The following is a 16,581-nucleotide window of genomic DNA, read 5'->3' on the forward strand; positions in this document are numbered from 1 at the left end:
TGATGCAGGACTGAAGCAGACAAGGGTCTGCAACTCTTCTAGCGACAATTCCTCAGGATAAGGGACCATGGTCTCCTTTCAGTGCACTTGGCTTAACAATCTGCCCAAAAGTTTCCATTGACCGAGGAGCTTCTGCTATTCCGAGATATTGTAGCTGTGGAAGACAGACCTGCAGCAATGACGGATATTTAAAAGGTTCCAGGATATCAAAACTCAATTATGCTAGGTGTTATCACAATCCCATATCAGATGTGTACTGAATTTCTAGTCAAAGTTTCTAACTCGTGACACATCTTGTGTGTTCCAAAACTGTGAGTCTACGTAATTAAAGCAGACAATACCTCACATGGATTGGACCAATCCTCACATCAGGCGTGAGAGCTCGTCCTGATGAACTTATTGAATACATAGTCATAAGACCGATTCGACCACCCAGTCCAAGGCCCGAATCGTGGATCAACCCGAGGCAATATAAGTGTTTTTCTTGACTTAACTCGGGCTAAGCCTCAAGTCAACCCGTCAGATCGCATCTTGTAACTTTGCTAAGTGTACAATATACAAATGATTGTCAGTAGATGAGCTAACTAGCAGTGGGAGGATGGGAGCCACGAAGAACAATTATCGTTGCTCATGAGAGAGATCAATGTTGGATGAAGCTGACAATATCAAAGAATTAGCACAGCTGGTATTCATAGGCAATGAAGCTGGTTGAATATGTTCTTCCACATATTAGTTTCTTTTTTCAGAAAAAAACAGAGCAAATCATCTAGTGGTGGACTACCGAATCAAATCTTGCTATATCTTTCAAGGAAGGAAGGAAGTGGTTAAGGAACGAGTATGATAATCTACTATACTGAAGATTCAGTAGCAGACGTCCCAGTTCAACTATATGTAGGTTCCATATGATAGCAAGAGATTCATGCTGTGCAACCGGCTTTTCATGTATTATCAAGAATAAATCCAAACTACACTTAAAACGCAAGGTGTGCATCGTAGAAGTTGCATGGCAGAAGCACCATGGATTCATGCCCGAAACTCACTATCATATGGATTCATACCCGACCTTCTTTTAAGGTAAGTGTTGCTATGGATTTAAAATTCTACTATATATTTTGTTCTAAAAATACAATTCTGCAAATGAGGTTTTGGCCTAGTGGTGGGAGGGGTTTGTCCCCTTTCTTCATACCTGGATTCGAATCTCACTATGTACGCCTGTTATCCCGCGGTGCCCTTACAATTTCTTAATTAAAAAACCTCATGATATAGGAAACTTACAATTTCTTAAACTTTCAACTCTTAATTAATCGATGCGATGTTATATATTGATATCATCACAGCTTAGTTAGTCAAGAGAATAATTTGAATTCTCATGGCTAACATGAGGATCTTTAAATCCAAAATATTATCTGAAACTGATAAACCCAGATTTACCAGTATTTTTAAATAAATCTTTATTGATCCAAAACCCTTTTTAATGACGGTCTAAATCTTGGAAGGTCGATGAATTCAGGCCAGGTTATGAGCCCAAAAACCATGATGCCAGTTGGCTCAATCACCATGCCTGGATCCAAGCACAAGCATGTGAACTTGGTGCCCATGGTTTAAGCGTTGTTTTCTAGGCTTTGTCTTGTAGTTTGGATCCAGTATCATATTTATTATTATTATTTAATTTAAACAATTCAAAAATAAAAAGATTTTAACACGATGGTTGGATCGCTGGCCAAGCAGACCGTAACATTGACTGACCCAATCAATCACTCTCACTCACATTCTCCCTCCAGTCCACTCTATAAATCCCATTCCATGCAGTCCAATTCCCAACTCTGAATTCCAACGCTGGAATTCAATCCCAATTCCCATGGAAAATAAAACACTCAGATCCTCCTAATCCTAAACACAGAGCAGAGCAGAGCAATGTATCCTCTTCCTTCTTCCCTGTCAGGAAGGCAACCCAACAATTCCAATACCATCCAAAACCTCTCTTCCGTCCTCAACAACCCTCACTCCTTCAAATCCTCCTCCGATCCCTCCGCCTGGATCGGCTGGTGGTCCGTTGCTCCTCCAGATTTCACTCCCGTCATCACCAAACACCTGCAACCCGATATCTCCCGATCCGATTTCCTCCCTTACTTGTCCTCCATCTCCGACACCCACTCTCGTTTCGAAGACATCAAAAACCATACCAAAAACAACGAGCAGGAATCCAATTTGGACTTGGATTTGGATACTGTAGGGCAAGGCGAGGCGCTTGTTGCGTGTTTGAGGGAAGCTCCGTCGCTGTATTTTAAAGAGGATTTTGCATTGGAAGATGGGCCAACGTTTCATGCGGCGTGTCCGTTTACGAATGGGGTGGCGAATTTGTCGTTGCAGGAGAAGTTGACTCAGTATTTGGACGTGGTGGAGGTGCATTTGGTGAAGGAGATTTCGTTGCGGTCGAATTCGTTTTTCGAGGCGCAAGGGCAGTTGGAGGATTTGAATGGGAAGATTGTGGAGGGGTGTGAGAGGATTAGGGAGTTGAAGGAGACTATTAGGGTTTTGGATAAGAATTTGGTTGAGTCAGCGATGGAGATTCATGAGTTGAATGTTAGTAGAGGGAATTTGGTTGCTTTGCAAAATAAGTTGAGCATTATTTTGTATGTTAATCAGGCTCTTTCCACTCTTAAATTGGTAATTTTTTTGCATGTCCTTTTATTGGAATTTGTTAGCACATATGCTTAGTTGTTGTTTTCAGCTAAATTATGTTAGTTGCACAGGCTCCGTTGCGCTTAAATTTGTAATTAGCATTGCCATTTTGTTTGTTTTGGTTTGTTTCTTGGGCATGCGTTTAATTGTGTTATATTGGATATTTGAGAGGGAGTGATGGTTTTATTCATAAATAAGCATTTTAGGAAAATTATGTTATATGAGTGTTGCGCTTGGGGTTTAGGTTGTGGTTTTCTTGATGATTTGTAATGCAAGTTGATTTTCTTACTCTTTTTTTGGTGGTATACAGCTTGTTGCATCTGCAGATTGTACCGGAGCATTGGATGTTACTGATGATTTGCAGCAGTTGTTGGTATATTTTGAATTCTGGTGTAATTAGAAGTTTTGATTGTGGTAAATGCTTATTCTTTTGACCTAAATCTTGTGCATTCTTTATCTTTGATAGAATGGAGATGAGCTGACTGGTCTACATTGTTTTCGTCACCTACGGGATAATGTAGCTGCTGCAATAGATTCCATAAACAGGTATCTTTTTTTTTTTCTTCAAAAATGTGTCCGCGTTATTTGCCAACTTGAACTTGAACTTCCATTTGCATTGGTTGTGTTATTTAGCTCTTTATACTTTTCATTTTGTTTGAGTTGCAATATTGATCATGGGAAATTTTTTACCATATGAGGTGATGTGCTGTTGTGTGCTTGATGCGAAAAAATATTGGGGCAGTTTTAGAATTTCTTCTGATGAAGGTGTATGCAGGAAGTTCCCTTGATCCGTATTTTACTTGTAGATATGGTTTTGGGGACATATTTGGTAGTGGGGAATGTTACGGCTAGATGCAGAAGGGGTGATTCTTAAGTTGAACTCTGAGAAAGCTTATGACTGAGTTAGTTTGAGTTTCCTGATGAGGTTTCCTGAAAGGATGGGCAGTGTTAAGAGGGAGGAGGTGAATTAACAACAATTGCTGTTGGGTAAGCTTGGTTTTCTAGTTTGCTTGGACTTCTATTTATGGGTTGACTTAACTTACATTTGATGAGATTGGTTGGTCCTAGTGCTTTGTGGATGATGCCTTATTCTTTTATTTGTATTTGCAATTTCTTCAGTTATCATTTCAAGTAGGTCTTAGTGATAAATTTATTGGTTGTTGTGTAAAATGCAATACAAAATGTCATATAATTTAATTCTAAGAGGAAATGTATACCATTTTTTTTTTCTTTTGTAACTTATTACATTTGTTTTTGTAGCATTCTGTCAGCGGAATTTATGCAAGCTTCAATACATGTTGCTAGGGATAAAGATTTGCTTCTTTTATCCAAAGCAAAAACCAGGGATTCCATGTATATGAATGGAAAAGATGAAGAAGTAAGCTTAATTTCACTTGTCCATTTTCTTGTTTTGACAAAGAACATGTTGCTTTTTTGGGTACTTTAGTATGGTTATATTTATACACAAGAATGCATCTTTGAATTTCATGTCATCCAAGACATTTAATACAACATGTACTATCAAGTGTATAAAGTTGGAATGAGTGGCTGTTGTTGGTTTTTCCCTTAACTTGTATTAATTGTACCTCATCTTCATGATGCTTGTGTTTTTTCATAATATGATTTTTCTAACTAACTTTCAAGGACTTTGTAATGACTTGTATTTGTATTTTTATTTGTCTTCTTTATTGAACTTATATGAGTAATATCTGCTGTTCTTTGGAATGGATCATGTTTAGCAGGTTAAGTTGGATGATGATGAGACCTCCAATTTTCGAGATCGTCTTCTCCCTCTCATTGTTGGGTTGCTTAGAACTGTGAGTGTTGCGTCTAGTACTTTTTCATGAAAATTTGCCTTCATTACAACTTCTGCTGTTGTTTGTTCTTAAATATTTGTATAATTTTACTCTTGCTGCTGATGTATACACTTTGATGCCATATCTTAGTTCTTGTTATAGGAATTTATGTGAATTATCCAACATGAGTAAAATTTAAGTCATTCATGCTGATAGAAATGTTTGACTTAACTGAAATAAGATTCTGGATGATGTGAGCTCCTAAGTTTAAATATCAGAATTCAAATATTTTTTCCAGTGTTGGTAGGATAAATTTCTGATTGAACTTGTTTCCAATAAGATCCCTTCCCAGTTACGGTCACTCTGAAGTAGGATCCTGGTTAGGGACTGTAGGTGAAGGTCCCATCCTGCAGCATCACTGTAAGATGTTGCTGCTCTTAGTTGCTAATTTGTTATTAGGACTACAATTTGTGCTTATCAGTGCTGATTATGGTAAACCAATTGATTCTGTTTACTCTAGCACTGAACTCAATGTTTCATTGATTGGTATCAGGCCAAGCTCCCCTCTGTGTTGAGAATATACCGAGATACTCTTACGGCCAGTATGAAAACAACTATTAAGAATGCAGTTGCCGAGCTGCTTCCTGCCTTTTCGGTCCAATCTCTGGAGTCAGAGCGAACATCTGCAGAGCGAACAGCTGATACAGATGGTGAGTACAAACTACAAGATTTTTTAAAAAAAATTTGAGTTCATTAATTTGCAAGTACATGTCTATTTTCTTTAAGATGATTTTTTTATTGGAGATAAGCAACTTGTTATGAGTTTCTGCTCCTTTTCTTACACTTATGGGTGACTCAGGTGGAGGTTTATCACTAGCGAGCAAGTTAAGGAGCTTGTCATCTGAAAACTTTGTGCTGCTTTTAAGTGCTATTTTCAACATTGTACAGGTAATGTATAATTCACAAGTATTTTTCCTGGACACAGTTTTGTAAGCTTCTTGATGATGTACTGGACGTGCTTTGATTTTTCCTTTAACTCAGATATACTGGGCAGCTGAAGCCTGAATGTAATGAAGGTGGATTGTTGCCACCAAAATCCATTTTTTATTTTGAATGGGGGTATAGTTGCTAAATTAAGCCTTGCTCAAGAGAATTTGTGGTTTACAAGACTCCTAAACTTGGGTTGCTGATTTGTTAGTATGCTTCGGTGGACATGACCTTGATTTTTGACTGCTTGATTATCATAGAAATGATTTGATTGCTTGATTCAAGCCTTTAGTTTTCTGCATTATATGCCATTTAAGTAACAAATAATATGATCCGTTTTCATTTTAGTAAATGCAGGCACACTTAGTGCAGGCTGCTGAAGTGAAAAAAGCAATTGAGTTGATTATGTGCAGTGTTGATGGACACTATGCCGCTGATTCAGTTGGTGCTGCAATTGCAATTGATGCAGCTACTGCTGAAACAGCTTATGAGAGTGGTAGCCAAGGCAGTTCACTTCTCCCCTTTTCTCCACAGAGAAGTACTTCCAAGGTTACATCATCTCACTTGAAATCAAATGATGCAGCAAGCCCCTCAAATATTTCGAGAAATTTTAGGTGAACTCTGATCCCTTTGTTGTGATAGTTTTAAAATGTTACTTGCATGATGTTTACCTTTTATGTAAGAGTAAACACCATATAAAAAAAAAAATTGCATAGCAGAAATCACTACACAACATTAATAATGGCTGGGATTATAAGTTTGTACAACTCTATGGTTATTTATTTTGTTAGTGCTTTCATGATATTTTTCCTGTGACCAAATTTGTTATAGCTACTATTTATGTTTGTGAAATTTTGTGGGTTGTTTTTATTCAAGGACCCATGTTCCATTGCAGTTTTTTTTTTTTTGTGCTATTTGTTTATTGCTACTAATAATAAAAGGTGCAATCCACTTCTTTGTTTTAGTTAAAGAATAATTGCTTGGCAAAGAGAAGATTTAAAATCTGTTATGAAATTCTATATAATAAAAACCAAAGAGATTTTAACAGGACTAGTTATGCTTTTTCTTCACCCTGGTCAATTTTGGAACAGTATAATTGAGCCTGCATGTACTTGGTATCCCTCTTTTCACAACTTGAACTGAACTGAGCATCAAGTAACTTCCTGTTTAGTGTTCTTATAAGGAAAAAAAAGAAGAGAGAGATTATCTGATATTAGTGTACTACAAGAAGGTAAGAACGCTATCATGTTTGCAGGTAATCTCCAAATTGCTGATCATGATCAGAAGCTCTGTTGTGATGAGGGTTTTGTAAGTTGCCCTTGTTAATTAGTCACTGCCAGCCTGTCTCATCTTTCTTATAGGCTGGTTTTTTTACCAGCTTCAGATCCCATCTAGCCAATTTATGTCAGAACAATTCCTGCAAAAATAAGACCCGCAAAGAAGGTGATTTTGAACCTTCAGTTGGGTTTTCCAGTTTGCATCTGCAAATTAATGGTGTTGATTCATGTCTGATTTACATTAAAACTTGGTTCAACTGGTGTAGTTTTCTGAACAAATTGTGATCTTTGACAGGGCTGATGTATTGAGAGAGAACACAGAAGCTGTCTTTGCTGCTTGTGATGCTGCTCATGGAAGATGGGCGAAGCTCCTTGGGGTCCGTGCTGTTCTTCATCCTAAGCTGAGATTGGTGGAATTTTTAAGCATATACAACATCACCCAAGAGTTTATAACTGCCACTGAAAAGGTTCTATATAGTTTTCTGTATCATGAAAAAAACTTTCTGTTCATGTCTGTGATGCTATTTGTATGCTGACTTAAACAGATTGGTGGAAGATTGGGGTATAGTATTCGAGGAACAATGCAAACACAGGCCAAGGGTTTTGTTGATTTCCAACATGAAATGCGAGTTAGTTTCCTTTTCCACTTTCCCCTTTATTTAGTTTGTTTTTTAAGACATTTTCAGTTTCTCATCTGGCTAACCTTTACATTGATGGATGTAGATGACAAAAATTAAGGCAGTGCTTGATCAGGAGACATGGGTGGAAGTAGATGTCCCTGATGAATTTCAGGCTATTGTAGTATCATTGTTTTATTCTGAACCATTGATCTCTGAGGCTCTAAATGATACTCAAGTTGAGGTGACAACAAGCTATGGCGAAGTGGGCACAAGCAATGATGGTTCACTTGTGATTGACAATGAAGCACAAAATGCTGCACAAAAACTAGTTAGAATGAACTCTACAGAGGTGTCTTTGCAAAATTCTGGGCAAAAAAAATTGACTCCCTCAACTGAGCCAACTGAAAGTAATAAAGTCATGACTGCAACATCTTCAGCTCAGCATAACAACCATAAGGTAAAGGAGTGCGGGAAATCCACTTCTCAAACACTTTCTTGTGGAGGTGTTGGTTATCACATGGTAAACTGGTTAGTTTTCTTTGTTTACCTTTTTATATCAGTTTTTTTGCATGTAGTTGTCAGTGAGTTCATTAACAACATTTTCTTTATTTCATTTAAATCTTGACTTTCTTTCTGTAGTTAATGTCATTAGTTATTGCCTGTGTGGCTTAGCACTCCCCTGCTTGATGAAACTTTACTTTCTCTTGTATGTTTGACAGATTATAATCTAAGAATTCCTTGTTGTGTTTTGTTCTTTTCATTTTGCAAACTATTTTTAATTTTCAGCAATCAAAATACTTTCTGAAGTGAACAATCGCTGATGCTGTGTGTGTTTATTCTTTCCCAGTGGCTTAATATTGCTGAAGATGTTGTCAGAATACATGGATATGAATAATTATTTGCCAACATTATCTTCAGAAGTTGTTCATCGCGTAGTGGAGATCTTAAAATTCTTCAATACAAGGACATGTCAACTTATTCTCGGAGCTGGTGCCATGCAGGTACAAGTTTCTAATCATTAACATTTGCTTTCTCCAAAGTGTTGTATTTTAACATTCTAAAGTCCAAAAAAGGTTTAGATTTTCTGGTTAACATATCATAAAAGGGAACCATTCTTGTCTTGCATGCAGTTATGATATTTGGTCTGTGGGTTATCCCAATTTTAGCCTCCAAATCCTTGATATCTGTGAAGTGTTCCACCGAGTCTCCAAACACCAACATCACACCCTGAATGTTTTCTTTATCTATCTTTCTTCCTGCCAACAAACTGATATATCATGCACATTTTATTCTCTCTTTTTGCTTGCCTTATTTTCAAATTATTTTCTTTGCTCTTTTATTTATAATCAATTTGAAGCAAGCTCAGTTGTTCATTTAATTACTAACTTTGGTCTTTGCAATGCTGAAGGTGTCAGGTTTGAAATCTATTACATCAAAGCACTTGGCCCTTGCTAGTCAAGTCATCAGTTTTGTATATGCTATTATTCCTGGTAGGTTGATATACATTTAATGTGTTCTTGTTTCAAATTGTTAAGTGCACTGCTTAAGACAATTGTCTTGCTGCTCTTATTTGCTAGCTCTTCATTTTCTGACATTACTGAGTTTCTTTGTGCTTGCTGTCTGGGCTAAGAAATCAGGTGAGTTCTTTTCCTTAAAGTACCTGAAGCACGGAAAGCCTTACTATTGTCAGAGATTGATCGAGTAGCACAGGTGTGTAGCTGTTTAAGCTGCTTCTCATGCTAATATTGTGATGTGTGCAACTTCTATTTAATTTTCTGAGCTCTCTTGCTACTGATTGATGGCATGCATGACAATGCATACAATGCGTGGAACTTCTCTTTCAATGCCTGTTTGTTTTTGGGATTTCTTGTAGTTTGGAGCTGGTTTTGTCTGTGGATGAACAGACTTTTATGTTGTTTAGTTTAAAATTTTACATGGTTTTATTTTTTAACTCAGGATTATAAGGTTCATCAAGAGGAGATACTTACAAAGCTGGTTCAGATAATGAGGGAAAGGGTGTTGTATCATCTACGTAAATTGCCTCCAGTTGTTGAGATCTGGAATAGACCCGTAGATACTGATTCACAGCCTAGTTTGATTGCTAAAGAAATTGTGAAGGTAACTAATTGTAAATTGGAATGTTCCAAATTCCAAATACACTAGAGGCTTTTGTGGTGTCCTCTTACTGTGGATCTTGGCAATTTGGAATTGCCAAACATGCCTGCTCTGAACATTTTAGTCAAGTAGATAAACTTCAGAGTGGGCTGACATGGCCATATGTTATTGTGGTTGATGTGCAGATGTCTTTTCATTGCATACAGTTGTTTGGTGAAAATCTACAGCATGTTAACAGTCCTCAATCTGATTCCACTCATGACATAAACTTTGTCTTTGTTGTCTTAGATTAAGAACTTAATCTAGAAAATTCCTGCTAAATGTATGAACTCAATTAGCTGTTATAATCATTATAATGTTAGGATTTGGGAGGTGGTTTCTTTCCTTATGGTTGTTAAACCAAAATTATCCTTGGAGAATTGGACCTGATTAGCCGTTCAACTTTTGCAGGAGGTTAACTATCTACAACGTATCTTGTCTAGAACTTTACATGAGGGGGATATTCAAGCGATTTTCAGGTGAGTTCTAAACTTAGCTTGGTGAATAATACTCAGTTGCTTGCTGCAATATCAGCATATGCTTTGCTGTTCCATGCTACAAAATGTAGAGTATGACTTTGATCTCATGGTTGTGTAATGCATAGTCATGATGACAAAAATCCTGAAGTAAAATGGCTTGAAGTGAATATTGAGGCATATTTGGTTGTCTATCCCTGTGTTTTTATTTTATTTTTTTGACTTAAAACAGGTTATTTTGAAGTTTTTTGTTAGCATTTCCAGCAATAACTAGCGAGTACAGTTAGATTACTCAATTCAGTGCAGTGGCTGGCAGCTTAGCTATAAAATTGTAATTTGCTAAGCAGTTTAGCTGTTGTTGAATTAACATATGCTGTATTTTAAATGGACAAAAATGTTTCTTGGCATGTTGCATATGAAAATTGTTGTTGCAATCTTGTAATGGAAAAACTGCTCAGTCGAAATAATTTGTGCAAGAGTTACCCAAAATTTTCAGGATTCTTTCTATCTAATAATCTTCTTGAACCAATTTTGGCATCACTCGGTGGCCAGGTCTAAACAAATAAATTGTCCTTCCTTGAATGAAATGCATTCGGTGTGTTTAGTCCAACTTATTTTCTAAAAAAATTATTGATGTTAAATACTTTGACGGTATCCAGAACCATATTTCTTGATGAAAAATGTATTCTCATGAAAACAGAGCAAAATCTCAAAAACCCAGCAGTTTTTTTCCCTTTTGTTTTGTTGGAAACGCTTATCCCTGCATTGCAATGATTTTTGCAGGCAAGTGGTTAGAGACTTGCATGAAGAAACTTCAGAAGCATTTTCACGGTTTGAGATCAGCAGTTCACAAGCAAAGGGCAGGTACTGCTTTTTATTATCTTACAAGAGCATCCACAACTGTTTTTCTGTTTTGCCTGCTTCTGCATGGAAATTCATTTTCTGGAGGTCAAGTTGTTTTTGTATGTGTACCATATATCAGGCTTCACCGGGATATTACACTTATCCTTGGATGCATTAGATCATTACCTTCTGGTAGCTCGAGCGAATCTGGTACCCTTAACTGGGGACAACTTGATGAGTTCTTCCTACAAAGATTTGGGTCTGAAGCTGGCTGAAAAATGTCGTCTTCGAGGATCAAATTGGTTGCTCATAGTAACGAGATATTTATGGAAGATATGGGATGATAGGACCAGTTATCAACCTATACACCTACCTTTTAGCATATATTTGAGGTACTTCTCTTTTCTGTGTTGTCAAATTCTTTCATCCACCACATGTTTTGTTTTTCAGCCTTCAGAAAAAAAAGAAAGTCAAGTTACTATATACATAGAAAAACCACCAGATTACTTGGATTTTCCATCTCCTACTTGCAATGAATGATTTTCTGGATCAGATTACTGTGCATGAAAAAGTTTTTCTGGTTACTAATCACTGGAATGTATTCCAGGTGTCTTGGTTGTCTTTTGGTAAATAATGGACAGCTTATTTATCAACATGGAAGTATTGCGGAAGGAAGTGTCTTTAAAGCAGAATTTTTGTAGGAGTTCACAGATATTACAATTTTTTAATTGTTCGAAATATTAAACAGCTGGTTCTAGTTATCAAGTTCTTCCACGTACCATTATTTTCAGATGCACACAATCGCTTAATCTTCAGATAATTGTATTCTAGCATCATTAATTCGATTTCATTTCTCTGACTTCCATGTTCTTTCTCATCATAAGCTGTCTTGTACTGCTTCATAAATTAGCCTGAAAATATCAACTACGTTTAATTAGCAAATTCTTAAAGGGTAGGCAGAATGTCAATATGGTTTATGGATGCCTTTTTTACTTCTTGTGGTAGCAACGAAATGGCATTGTGCAAAAATATCTTATTTTATTTCATTGGGTCAACTTGCGAGTCATTCAAGATGACTTAGTGACTGGGCCGTTTGAAATTATGTTTGAGTGCAGTTTGATTCATTTTGATATATTTGAAAATATTTGATTTTGATGTGTTGAAATTAAAAATTAAAATTATTTTAAAATATTTTTAAGTAAAAGTATAGTTATCATTTCTCCAAACTGGCAATTACAGTCTCTTATTGTTTTTTCACTTTCTAGCAGACAGCAGTGATCATTTCCTGGATTCTAAAATGTCTTCTCCAAGTTGAACTCTTGTCCGAGAGGCTGAGAAAGCCCAGATATCTCAAGTACATCAAACTGCCCTTTAGTTTTCTCTAATCCTAAGAATGTCACTTTTTCTATAATCCATTTTTGACTCAAAGCAAATTCTCCATTAATGACATTTGATCCAACTACTACTCTATTCCCTACTATTCCACCAGAAAATTTCACCAAACTCCAACTCTTCCCCGCCCCTCCCATGTCCACACTCTCCCCATCATCCAAGAATGATTCCCCTGTGCTGTTTCCACTGCTGCTCAGAACCACTAAAAGATGGAATGCTGTTTTTCGAGCTTCTTTTGTCGTCATGGCTTCTTCTTGCAAGGCCAAGATGTTTCCTTCGTGAACATGAACATTAATATGATCTGCCGGTGCAGCAAGATTGATGTACTTACCTGAACTTACAGAAACTGAATTAGAGTAGTTAAAAAGATCAAACCAATTTCCTGCTGGAAAATATGCATCGACCGAAGTAGCTCCTGACTTCAATACTGGTGATACCATTACACCTTTACCGATAAGAAACTGTGAGTTGACTTCATAAGTTTTGATGTCTTGAGGAAATGAAAAGAAAAGAGGTCGCGCTATTGGGGTCCCTTTAGTGTGAGCCTCATACATTAATGTGTAGAAATATGGAAGCAGCTGATATCGGAGGCCAAGCACCTTCCTGGCTGTTGCTGCAACAGAATCCCAGAGATAAAGCTCTTGATGCATTGTGCCTAGTGACGAATGATCTCTTGCGAAGGGGTAGAAGGCACCTAGCTGCATTGGAATAAAAATTCAACATCTAGTGAATACAGAAAGAGAGTAAAACACCCATGCAACATCCAATAACAAGAAACCATTTACCTGAATCCAACGCCGGCAAAGCTCCTCGGTTGTGTTTCCTGAAAAGCCACATATGTCTGCACCAACCATTGGAATTCCGAACAGTCCAAAATTCAGAATTGATGGTATAGTGTATGCCAAGTCATCCCATGTAGCAGCATTGTCTCCAGTCCAATGTGCCGTATACCTTCCAGAGCCAACAAAAGTTGATCTAGAAAGTACGAATGGCCTTTTACCAGTTGAATTGATCAGACCAGCATTGGTGGCTTTTGATTCCAAGAGGCCATAGAGGTTATGAACATTGTACTCTGTCATGATACCAAAGTGTAGAGATGTTGCTGGAATAGTTTTATTATTAATCGGCCGACGAACACCAGCATTGTTAATCATGTAGGGTGGGCTGTCCAGGGTAGAAGATGGGGTGGGTGTGGGATCGATGAAATTTGATATCTCATTCATGTCAATCCAGAGACCATCAACAGGAAGAAGCTCTCGAAACATTTTTATCTCATTAACCCAAAACTCTAGGCCAGCAGGATTTACAAAATCAGGAAAATAGACTTTTCCAGGCCAAACTTCACCCAGGTATGGAATGCCATTGCGTTTAATGAAAATATCAGCCTGCATTCCTCTGATGTAAGTTTCATATGATGAGTTCACACTGATGCCTGCAGAAAATTGGAGGTTAAAAGAATTTACCAGAACCGTTATATCTTTCTTCCTTTCTTTTCTTTTCTTGTTTTTTCTTCTCAAAGCCAATTAGAAAGATACACAAAAGTTGAAGGATTTCATGTTAAGAGAACTTTTGTTTCTTCAAATTGAAACATACCAGGATCCAAGATGAGCACATATTTCTGACCATTTTGGTGAAGGGTATTGACAAATTTCTTCATTTTTTCCAAGGGAAAATTTGTAGGATGAAATGTGAAGTCCTTGTATGCATCCATGTAATCAATATCTGTCCACATGACTTCAAGAGGTATACCAGCTTTTGCATATCCAGCAACCACACCCTCAACATCAGAAATGTTCTTGTAACCGTATCGGCATTGATGAAACCCTTCACATTGTACCAAAAAACAGGAAAGAAACCAAAGGAGTTGTCAAGAATCCAAATCTAAAAGCATGGCTAAATGAAACCGGCAACTAAGAACAGCTCATCATGGCTGCCCAAGAACTGAGATCATGATAGCTGCCCAAGGAAATGTTTATACAATTAAATCTTCAAAAAAACATAGAATTGTAACAACTGAAGCGTGTTATACATGGAACAGACATTGTTCAACAAAAACTGAGATATATAAAATAATATGGTCCATACATATCGGCAATTATTGAATTGATATTCAATTATCATGCAATTTTGCAGACCACAACATGTTAAGTTACCAGTAAGATTTGCAAAGAAAAATAGTATAAATCAAGGAAGGTAGAGAGAGTGCTGCTTACCGAATGACCAATATGGCATTGGGGCAGGCCGGCCGATTAGCTCAGTATACTGCTCTATCACCATATCCGGCAAGGGTCCAGCGAAAAAGTACAAATCAATAATGCCACCAATAACCTTATAAGTTATCCTATCACCTCCATAAACTATGTCCATGCCATTACTATTAAACAGTAAAACACCATGAGTAGTCCCTGCCTTTACTTTGTCATTAGCCGATGCTGATCTTACATCGATGTAGAAGGGGTGAGAACCGTAAAGATTAACATCAATATTAGCACTGGCCAGGTCAGCATTCCACAAGGTGAAAGCGTCTTTAGGCTTCAACTTGAAAGTGCTCTTGGTGTGCTCTCCTAGACCGTATAAAGATGACCTCTTTAGAGGGAGCCTGGAAGACAGCTGGATATACTGGTCCTTAAAGACCAAGAAAGTGTCGGGATTGGACGTGTTCGGCGATGTGTCAAAAAGAACATCACCAGAGGACTTTCGGGTGATGGTGAAGCCGAAAGGGGTGGTGTTGTGCAGGGTAAAAAGCAGGTCCGAGTTGGGGTCAGAGAGGAGGTTGTTTTCTAGCAAGACTCTGTGCTTTAATGGAGAGTAATGCAGGTAGTTTTCCGGAGAGTGGTCTTCCCGGGGAACGATGTCTTCTGGGATCTCCCATCTTTGGTTTTTGGAATCTGTTATTCTGACTCTCAAACGGTTCTTAGTTTCAAAGCTGCGTTTAGGAGGCAAAGCATGTCAAAGCATAGGGCAGGAAATATGCATGTCGGAAGACAAGCCATGTCGTCTACTTGTTTAAGTGTGTGGTTGAAGAGGGTAAGTTGCTAAAGTTATTCATATTAGTCCCTCTATCATAATTTATTAAAATAGATGATGAGAAATTTATTTTCCCTTCATTCTAAGCAAAGATAAGATAAGAAGTAACCATGCCACAAGAAATTATTAAAAAGAAACAGCAAAATTGTTCATCCTAAAAAAGCCATTGACTTTTTGGTTTCTGTTTTTCAAGAGCATTTGATAGTTAGATAAGATTAATGTTAGAAAAATCATCCTTAACATCAAAATAATCAAGAAAGAAACTAAACTTCTTACCCAGCAACAAGACTGAGATGTTGGATATCATCTCCATAAACTGAGGATTCCTTGATAAGACTAAGATCGGCAGTCAACGACTTGCCTGTGAAACCAGAGCTAACAGATCCAACTTTGTAGCCATAGCCGACGACTTCTTCTTTCACTTCCTTTCCACTAATCAATGGCACCCAATGAACCAAAAAGAAGAACAACAACAACAAGATAAGTAGAAGATTGCTGTTAGATTGAGATATTGCTTTTGGGTTACTGCTACCAGTCTTGTTTCTCTCTTTCTCCATTCTTTGTGTCAGATGATCAGTGGAAACTCAGAGGTATTTAGAGGTCGGTGGAATATACTTTTAATGTACTCTAAAAAAATAGTAATTATATGAAATCCCATTATTCCTCATCTCTGGTAGTTTCGAGGCCCTGCGATCTTTTCTTTTTTTTCCTTTTCATTCCTTGCTTTTCACGTTTGAATTCTCATTTTTTTTTTAATTATTTAATTTATTATTTTTAATTTATTTTATATTGGTATTATTAATACTAATTTTATTTAAAATAATTTATAAAACTAAATTTTTATTTTGATTTTATTTTTTTAATTTTTTATACGTTAGAATGGTCTATATTTTTTATTTTTTATTTATTTTTTAATATTTTATTTTATTTTATTTTATTTTTATGTCAAAGTTGGTCATTATCTTTTTGTTATTATTTATTTTACTTTGATAAATTTTTTAAATTTAAATATTTTAATTTTTTATTTCAATCATCAACATCAAATTTTTGTTTTTTAAACTCATGTTCTTGCAACTTCATCTTTCAATATTTTTTTAATCAAAGATGAGGATATGTTAATTTTTTTATTTGCTTTCTATATAATTTTGTATTAATTTTAAAAATAACCCTAATTATCTTGGGTCTTTTTTATTTTTATTTTTTGTTAAATTTAATTTTTTTAAAAGAATTTTTTTAATTAAATTAAATTAATTAATTAAATATAAGCAAAAGATGTTCACTTCATGATATTTTATTTGATTTGTTTTCAAGATCATTGTTCTAACAA

At 36.5% G+C, this 16,581-nt stretch overlaps 1 protein-coding gene and 1 pseudogene across 1 annotated transcript; one reads left to right on the forward strand and one right to left on the reverse strand.

Moving 5' to 3' along the window:
- The first annotated feature begins 1,739 nt into the window (after nt 1-1,739).
- On the forward strand, nt 1,740-11,710 carry LOC105117414 (vacuolar protein sorting-associated protein 54, chloroplastic-like; annotated as a pseudogene).
- A 290-nt stretch (nt 11,711-12,000) lies between these two features.
- LOC105117413 (alpha-glucosidase-like) lies at nt 12,001-15,941 on the reverse strand. Its single transcript, XM_011015074.1, has 5 exons — nt 15,531-15,941; nt 14,441-15,153; nt 13,821-14,051; nt 13,013-13,659; nt 12,001-12,925 (listed from the first exon to the last, which is right to left on the reverse strand). The coding sequence occupies exons 1-5, from the start codon at nt 15,809-15,811 to the stop codon at nt 12,128-12,130; spliced, it is 2,670 nt and encodes an 889-aa protein (XP_011013376.1). The 5' UTR covers nt 15,812-15,941; the 3' UTR covers nt 12,001-12,127.
- Between the last annotated feature and the right edge of the window lie 640 nt (nt 15,942-16,581).

The sequence above is a fragment of the Populus euphratica genome, unplaced genomic scaffold (genome assembly GCF_000495115.2).
Source record: "Populus euphratica unplaced genomic scaffold, PopEup_1.0 scaffold1342.1, whole genome shotgun sequence".
NCBI classification, from domain to species: Eukaryota; Viridiplantae; Streptophyta; class Magnoliopsida; order Malpighiales; family Salicaceae; genus Populus; species Populus euphratica.

Bases quoted from the DNA above. Each gene is read 5' to 3' on its own strand.
- LOC105117413 (XM_011015074.1), bottom strand. From the start codon at position 15,811: ATGGAGAAAGAGAGAAACAAGACTGGTAGCAGTAACCCAAAAGCAATA. The intron at 14,052-14,440 runs GTAAGCAGCACT...TACAATGTGAAG, and splicing joins AATGCCATATTGGTCATTCG to GGTTTCATCAATGCCGATAC. The intron at 12,926-13,012 runs GTAAATGGTTTC...ATTCCAATGCAG, and splicing joins TTTGCCGGCGTTGGATTCAG to CTAGGTGCCTTCTACCCCTT.